Source organism: Pteropus vampyrus, unplaced genomic scaffold, assembly GCF_000151845.1.
Source record: "Pteropus vampyrus isolate Shadow unplaced genomic scaffold, Pvam_2.0 Scaffold193, whole genome shotgun sequence".
Lineage (NCBI taxonomy): Eukaryota > Metazoa > Chordata > Mammalia > Chiroptera > Pteropodidae > Pteropus > Pteropus vampyrus.
In genome coordinates this window covers 3330934-3339817 of record NW_011888974.1, presented here as the reverse complement: position 1 = coordinate 3339817, position 8884 = coordinate 3330934, and the positions used below count along the sequence as shown (strand labels likewise).

Genomic DNA, 8884 nt, shown 5'->3' with positions numbered 1-8884 from the left:
AGACACACCTTCTCATGCCACATCCACCTTGAAAACAACCCCTAGTCCCACCAGTGATTCCTCTGCAGAGTCTCTCACAACAGAGCTAATGTCTAATCCCCCATTGACATTTTCAATAACTCCCACAAACGCTGTCAGTTCCCCCACTTCTATCACTTCTATTCCAGTGACCACCCTTACCTTGACATCAACCACCAGTGTGCCTCTGACCTCTCCACCTTTCTCTACCACACAGCCAGGTGACACTAGGACAACAACCACAACCCCCGTGTCCACCTTGATCACCTCACTCCCTTCTACTATGTCAATGTCCAGCGCTGTCTCTCCCACTAGTCATGTCAGCACGACCACGACAGAGATTGGTACTCACACTGACACTTCGACATCTGCCACCTCGATCACAGCAACGTCCACTGCTCGCCACACTACAGAAAGGGTCATGACTTCTACCACTGACATGGCAACAACCCCATCCCATGCCACAACACAACGTACTCTGGCCGTCACCTCTTCAAACAGCTACTCCACCGCCATTACTCCCTCATCTACACTGAGGCCAGTTCCCTCTACTCCTGGCACCGTGCGGACATCAACAACCAGAATCCCATTACATGTTAGCACAGAAATCCCTACCAGCACCAGGCAAACAACTACTCCCACATACGCAGGTACCACTGTGCATCCGACTGACATGAATGACCTCACCTCAACACTCATCCCTTTCAGTATGTCGGGAAACCCCACAAATATCTTCACATCTTTCCCTACCACCACCAATGCGAAAACAACACTCAGTGTGACTACAACCACAGTCAGCATGCCTACTCAAGCAAACACACTCACAGTCACCCAGAGCAGTCCAACTCCATCTCTCACTACAAACAGTCTAGTGACATCTGCAGGCTCCACAGCCAGCAGCAGTACCATGGCCACTCAGACACTGAGTCCCACCTCACCTGCAATGAGCCCTACATCACTCCACACAAACGCCGAAACCACCGTGGCATCCACTATAACAGTTTCGTACACGACAGCCACAAGCACAGAAACACCGTCCTCCACTGCAGCCACTACACAGACAGGCAAGATGACAGACACACCTTCTCATGCCACAACCACCCTGAAAACCACCGCTAGTCACACCAGTGATTCCTCTGCAGAGTCTCTCACAACAGAGCTAATGTCTACTCTTCCACTGACATTTTCGACAACTCCCACAAACGCTGTCAGTTCCCCCACTTCTATCACTTCTATTCCAGTGACCACCCCTACCTTGACATCATCCACAAGTGTGCCTCTGACCTCTCCACATTTCTCTACCACACAGCCTGGTCACACTAGGATGACAACCACAACCCCCGTGTCCACCTTGATCACCTCACTCCCTTCTATGACGTCAATGTCCAGCCCTGTTTATCCCACTACTCATGTCAGCATGAGCACGACAGAGATTGGCACTCACACTGACACTTCGCCATCTGTCACCTCGATCACAGCAACGTCCTCTGCTGATCACACTACGGAAAGGGTCATGACTTCTACCACTGACGTGGCAACAACCCCCTCCCCGGCCAGAACACAACGTACTCTGGCCGTCACCTCTTCAAACAGCTACTCCACCGCCATTACTCCCTCATCTACACTAAGGCCAGTTTCCTCCACCAATGCCAAAACAACACTTAGTGTGACGACAACCTCAGTCAGCACGCCTACTCAAGCAAACACACTCACAGTCACCCAGAGCAGTCCAACTCCATCGCTCACTACAAGCAGTCTAGGGACATCTGCAGGCTCCACAGCCAGCAGCAGTACCATGACCACTCAGACACTGAGTCCCAGCTCACCTGCAACGAGCCCTACATCACACCACACAAACGCCGAATCCACCGTGGCATCCACTATAACGGTTTCATACACGACAGCCACGAGCTCAGAAACACCGTCCTCCACTGCAGTCACTACAGAGACAGGGAAGATGACGGACACTACCTCTTGTGCTGAGCCCACCTGGACAACCACGCCTAATCCCACCATAGTCACCTCTGCCAAGTCTCTCACAACACAGCTACTGTCTACTGTCCCAATGACATTCTCAATAACTCCCACAAACTCTGTCAGTTCCTCCACTTCTATCACTTCTATTCCAGTGACCACGTGTACCTTGACATCAACCACCGGTGTGCCTCTGACCTCTCCACCTTTCTCTACCACACAGCCAGTTGACACTCGGACAACAACCACAACCCCCGTGTCCACCTTGATCACCTCACTCCCTTCTACTACATCAATGTCCAGCCCTGTCTCTCCCACTAGTCATGTCAGCACGACCACGACAGAGATTGGCACTCACACTGACACTTCGACATCTGCCACCTCGATCACAGCAACGTCCTCTGCTCGCCACCGTAGTGAAAGCATCATGACTTCTACCACTGACATGGCAACAACTCCCTCTCCGGCCACAACACAATGTACTCTGGACGTCACCTCTTCAAATAGCTACTCCACCGCCATTACACCCTCATCTACACTGAGGCCAGTTTCCTCCACCAATGCCAAAACAACACTTAGTGTGACGACAACCTCAGTCAGCACGCCTACTCAAGAAAACACACTCACAGTCACCCAGAGCAGTCCAACTCCATCCCTCACTACAAGCAGTCTAGTCACATCTGCAGGCTCTACAGCCAGCAGCAGTACCACGACCACTCAGACACTGAGTCCCAGTTCACCTGCAACGAGCCCTACACCACTCCACACAAACGCCGAATCCACCGTGGCATCCACTATGGCGTTTACGTACACGTCAGCCACAAGCACACAAACACTTTCCTTCACTGCAGCCACTACCCAAACAGGGAAGATGACAGACACTACCTACTGTGACGTGTCCACCTTAAAAACCACGGTTAATCCTATCAGTGATGACTCTGCCAAGTCTCTCACAACACAGCTGTCATCTACTCTCTCAATGACATTCTCAATAACTCCCAGAACTACAAGCAACCTTGGGTCTTCTACTACCAGTAGGGACTTCACCTCAATAGTCACACAGACGGGTGACTCTTTGACCTCAACCATAACATTCACAACCAACTCCATTACCTCACTCCCTTCTACTACAGCAACACTTACCTCTCCATCTCTTTGTAACACTGTCCCCACAGGCAGAAAAGAAATCACTAATCTTACCCATGTTTCACAGTCTAACTTGAACAGATACAGTAATTTTTCCAATCTTTCAATTTTTCGAAGAACCAAGAGTGGTACCACAACAATGGCAATGAGCCCTTACCAGACAACACTGCAAAGTACTTCAAGTGTTTCTCCCACACCTTTTCCTTCCATACTGTGTACATCTACAAATGCAATAATCTCTTCCTTTAGTACTGTTATCTTCTCTTCATTATCCACAATAATAACGTCTCCTTTTTTCTCTTCCATCAGTGAAAATTCCATGCTCACTAATACCACTAACCTTTTTCCTACCTCCCTATATTCTTTTAGTACACAAAATCCAGCCACTCCTGTCACTACTTTTCCTACTCCTTTTTCATCTGAAACTACAAGAACTTCTCCAAGTTTGTCTTCTCTAACTTCCTCTTCTACTAAAACAACCGCCACTCTTGCTATTTCCTCCATTACCCCATGTCCAGAATCTATATCCATTACAATAGTTCCTACTTCTCCCATCACTCCATGTATAGAAATTGATCCAAATAGTAAAGTTACTTCTACACCTACTATCCCATTATCATTCTTTACCTCTACTACTGAGATGGCCACCACCCCTTCTATTTACACCAGTATGACAACTGTATTTCCCACACATACAGACACTTCCACTTTGGTTCTAGAAACTGACCCCACCAACATCATATCTGATGTTCCTAGTTCTCTCAGCACTGGGACTTTCCCCATTAACACAGTTTTGACAAGCACACAAGGAACCAGCAGTGGGACCTCGATAAGCACCTACTCTGTAACCACCCCACATGTGCCCAGCTTCACTAGCCTCCCAGCGACCGTGAAACCAAGTAGCAGCCTTCCAACTGCCACGACGACTTCAAGCAAATTGACAAGCACCACTCCGGTCACCACCAGAGCTCCAGAGAAATCAGTGGCCACCACTCAGACTCCCGCCAATTTTTTGTCATCCAGGACAACTTCGACCACTACTCAGATGATCACACAGTCTAGATTGACCACCACTCCAGGTTGGACCTCCTCCCTCCCCTGCTAAATTCCCATGTCACCAATGTCAGACCGTATTCTGAACTTCTCTTTCTTCCTACGCTTCCCAGGCACCTGTGACAATGGTGGCACCTGGATACAGGACCGCTGCCTTTGCCCCTCGGGGTTCTCTGGGGACCGTTGTGAGCTCCAGAGGAGCATGTGCCAAAATGGGGGTCAGTGGGATGGCCTCAAGTGTCGCTGTTCCAAAAATTTCTATGGCTCCCGCTGTGAGTTTGCTGTGGACGAGGTGGAACTGGGTGAGTTCCCAGGGCTCTGCTCTCTGTTTGGCCTGGAGATACCCAGGCAGTTTTATCCAATCCTTCTATCCTTACCTTCTCTCCCGTGCCTTCCCTTATCCCATCTTATGCCTCCTCTCCACACTCACCTCCAGGAGGTGGCTAGGACCACATTCCTTCTCAGGCTTCCTTCTAGTCTGGGTTGCTTGTAGCTCTATTTGTTTCTAATTGCTGCTGTAACAAACTACCACAAATTTAGCAACTGAAACAACACAATTTTCTTATCTTAAAGTTCTGTATAAGAAGTCCAATGTAGGTCTTGCTGGGTTAAAATCAAGGTGTCAGCAGGGCTGTGTTCCTTTTCGGAGAATCCATTTCTTTACCCTTTCCAGATTCTGATGCTTTCCACATTCTTTGTCTTGAGGCCCCCTCTCTCTACATTCAAAGGTAGCAACACTGCATCTCTGTGCCTCTTCTCTGTACTCACATCTTCCTCTGACTGATTCTGACTTTTCTACTTCTCTATTCTACTGTTAAGGACCTTGTGATTATATTGGGCCAACTGGATAGTACATGTTAATTTCCCCATAGTAAAGTCAGTGACTAGCAGTCTTAATTACCTCTGAAACTTTGGTTCCTCCTTGCCCTGTAGTAACATATTCACAGATTCTGGGGATTAAGACATAGGCATCTTTAGAGACCAATATTTTGCCTCCCACTGGGGCAGACAAGGGAGAGACCGTAGGCCTGGCTCTGTACACCCAGACTCCATTCTCTCCCTCATCTCAGGACAACTCATCCTGGAATTCCTGCCCCTCTCCTTCCTGCTATTTAGTCAGTCCTCAGGGGACATGGAGAGGAGCCATGGGAGGATCCTCTGGGTTGGGGTGGTGGTGGTGATGTCAGACAGGAGTGGATCGTAAAGTGACCAGAACAGGACATGCTGTATGCAGACACAGTGGATGCTGAAGTGGGCATGGAGGTGTCTGTCCAACAAGATTTCACCTCAGAGCTCAATGACAACACTTCAGAGGCCTACATGGATTTCAGCAAAACCTTCCGAAATCAGGTGAGGAGGAAAGGGACTCAAGGGTCCTCCCCTGGAACTGAACTTGGGCTCCTGGGTACCCTCAGGTCTGGAGGTTCAAACATAAGCCCAGGGATCCTTGGCATTTCAGATGCAGAAGATTTACCAAAATGTGCAGGGGTTCAAGGATGTGGAGATTCTGTCCTTAAGGTAGGAGACATTTTGGGGGCAGTGGAGGTAGTGTTAGGTGGGGGAAGGGGGTTCAAAGAAAGACTGGAGAAGTTCTTGCTTTTGGAATCATCAGATTTCATAAAGGGGGTGGAGGGAGTATGCAAGGGAAGCATTCCATGCAATCAATTTCTGGGGTCATTTCTTTGTAAGAAGGATGCAACTCGTTTTTAAGTGCATTGGAAGGAGAGGGATTATATGGGACATACAGCAAGATGGTGCCTGTGAGGTGGTGGGAAGCCTGGTGTCTGGACTGCAGCTGGTTTCTCTCTGGCTGGTACCTGGTCTGTTTGGTGAGTCAGCATGAGTGAGGCAGAGAGCCTGGTTTGGTAACAGCTTGAGGCAATGCAAAAGAACAGTAATCATTCTTTGTCCCAACTTCCCAGGCTAATGACCTCAGGGATGCTGGCAGCCCTTTCTGAACATAACGTGTCTGGAATCCCAATCATTGCCTCTGCCCCTCTTCCCCAAACACCCACTCACCTGTGGTTGATTCTGGAGATGCCCTACTAAGAATCTATGCGCCCCAGGCCTGGGTACCTTTTAAGGACCTCTCACCCCCTCAAACCCCTCAGGAATGGCAGTATTGTGGTGGACTATCTGGTTCTGCTGGAGTTGCCCTTCAGTGCCCAGATGGAGAACACGTATGAAAATGTGAAGATGACCCTGAAGAAGGAGCTCCAGAATGTCAGCCAGGACCAGGATAGCTGCCAGAATAACCAGGGTGAATAGAAGTTGGGGGCCTTGGGCTGGAGGTCACAGCTACCATCCCAACCTTCTCTAGCTCAGATAGGGGCCTCCTGGGTTTAAGTACCAGTCTTGTGGAGGTTAGAAGGAGCAACACAGGTCCACAGACAACTGAGTTAAGGTTGGGGCTAAGGAGGGGCTGGGTGCTGGGGAAGAGACCCCTATGACAGTTCTCAAGGTTTCCAGGATGACTGAGGATCCCTAATTATTTGGGAGAGATGAGTGAGGCCAAAAGAGCCATCCCTTGAGCCCATTCATGTCTCCTCCATACTAACAGGGTCCTGGATTCTGCCCCCTGTGCTTGCCCTGCTTCCCTGGCCCTGACCCTGTGACACCCCCTAACCCAATTCCACCTGTACTTGTGTCCCTCCAGTCCTGTGTTTTAAGCCTGACTCCATCAAGGTGAACAACAACACCAGGACTGAGCTGACTCCGGAAGGTGAGGGGAGGGCAAAGGGCTAAGTGGTCCAAGGAGGCCATGGTTCCTCCCACCAGAGACATCTCTGCCCGTTGAAATTCCCTGGGGAGGAGGGGGAGATATTTTGGGGTGGCAAGCGATGTGGCCCAGCAGGGCTGCCCTTCCTGGGGGCAGCAAGGAAGGTGAGGAGAGGGTGAGGGTCCTGGGGATTTGTCCTCTCCTCATCTAATTCCAGTGTCTACCACATGACCCGCCCCCCCCACCCCGGAAATGTAGCCCTCCGCATCCATTTTCAGAGTCATTAAAACCAGGCCCCTGAGTAGAGTGGATGAAGTTGTTCTCTTTGCAACCCCTTATCCTCTCCCTAGCCATCTGTCGTCGCGCTGCTCCTCAGGGTTATGAGGATTTCTATTTCCCCTTGGTGGAGGAGAACCAGCTCCGTTGCGTCACCAATTGCACATCCGGTGTGGATGGCGCCATTGACTGTAACCAGGGCCAGTGCTTTCTGGAGAGGAGCGGTCCCACTTGCCGGTGAGGCCCCGCTCATACAGGGATCCCCTGCCCCACCTCACCCAGGCCTCGCCTATCGACGCCCCGCCCACTAGCCCTAAGGTGGAGCCCCGTCCACCTGCCTGCACGGTGGGAGGTCCAGGTGCACAAGTGGACCTCCCAGGGTTGGCGGGGGATAGTGAGAGTGTGTGACTTGTGCCCTCCTCCTCCAGCTGCTTTTCCACAGACACGTACTGGTTCTCCGGACCTCGCTGTGAGGTGGCCATCGCCTGGAAAGCCTTGGTGGGGGGCCTAGTAGGGGCCGCTGCACTGCTGCTGCTGCTGCTGGCACTCAGCGTCTTCGTCGTGCGCTCACGCTCACGTAGGAAGAACGACCAAGGCAGAGGCAGGTGAGTGTTCTGGGGTTGCGGATGAGGGCGGTAAAGGGGTCTCAGACTGCAAGGCCCTGCCCTGACCACATGGCGCCACGAACCAGGTCCTGGGACGACGACAAGAAATGGTTCGAGATGTGGGATGAGAACACCGTGGGGACTTTTACAAACTCGGGCTTTGAGGACGACAGAACAGGTAAGTCTTGCCTTCCTGGGAAGAGGGGCAAGGGCTTCCCTGGCACCACTGTGGCCTGGATAGGACCCAATGACCTCCCTTGCCTAGGACAGGTATATATCTCCATCAGGGGAGCTTAAGTCGTGCTTGCCCATGCCCCTCCTGAGGAAGGCCAATGTCCTGCACAGGCCATTCCCACAGGGCAGGCACAGGGGCACAGGAGCACCCTGAACCTTGCCTAACTCATGTTCCCTTCCTTCCCCCTGTTTTTCTCTCTTCCTTTCTCTTTTCTCATTTTCTAGTCAAGGAGGAAAACTTCCATGTAGCCTTGGAGAATGTGGACACCAGTATGAGGGTGAGGGGGCAAAAGGGGATGGATGGTAAAGAGCTCTCCCAGATCCAGCTCCACATATCACTGCCCCCCGCCCCCGCCCAATTCCCCGCAGCAGGCTGAGCTAGGACCAGAAGACAGTGACCTCCCAGTCAGCCTGAGCAGGATGGCTCCCTCTTCTCACTCCCTTTCTCAAACACTCTGTGGCAGGTATACACCCAGAGACCTGAGGTGGCCACGTCCTCGCCGTGAGCCCTGCACTACCCTCTCTACCCTGCTCTGGACGTCGGGAAGGAAACATCTACACTGTGTTCATTTTGAGAGACAGTCTAGGTCTTTCTCCCAACTTGGGTGAAACCCCCCTGGAGATCCAGTTCGGTTCCAGGTTCTTCAAATGTGAGACTTTGGGCAAGTCAGTAACGTCTCTGAACCTGTAAAATGAGTATAGCATACTCATTCTGATATCTTGTACAGTTATTGTGAAAACCAGAAGTGTTCAGTCAGTTCTCTATCCCAGCTCACCTTCCTGTGTCAGCCCTCCTGCTTTGATGGCCTCTCTCAGATCCCCTGTCCCCACACCCTTCATGGGTCTCAGGCCTTAGTCT

General features: G+C 51.1%; 1 protein-coding gene across 1 annotated transcript in view; it reads left to right on the top strand.

Annotated features, from left to right (window-relative positions):
• MUC3A (mucin 3A, cell surface associated) overlaps positions 1 to 8531 on the top strand; it is an 11141-nt gene extending 2610 nt beyond the window's left edge. The window contains exons 3-15 of the mRNA XM_011371686.1: positions 46 to 2440; positions 2572 to 2805; positions 3206 to 4217; positions 4305 to 4493; positions 5426 to 5541; positions 5651 to 5709; positions 6303 to 6451; positions 6848 to 6913; positions 7261 to 7423; positions 7615 to 7791; positions 7878 to 7969; positions 8251 to 8303; positions 8490 to 8531. Of these exons, the coding sequence (XP_011369988.1) occupies positions 46 to 2440; positions 2572 to 2805; positions 3206 to 4217; positions 4305 to 4493; positions 5426 to 5541; positions 5651 to 5709; positions 6303 to 6451; positions 6848 to 6913; positions 7261 to 7423; positions 7615 to 7791; positions 7878 to 7969; positions 8251 to 8303; positions 8490 to 8531 (4747 nt within the window). The remainder of the gene's footprint in view (positions 1 to 45; positions 2441 to 2571; positions 2806 to 3205; positions 4218 to 4304; positions 4494 to 5425; positions 5542 to 5650; positions 5710 to 6302; positions 6452 to 6847; positions 6914 to 7260; positions 7424 to 7614; positions 7792 to 7877; positions 7970 to 8250; positions 8304 to 8489) is intronic.
• Positions 8532 to 8884: the final 353 nt, after the last annotated feature.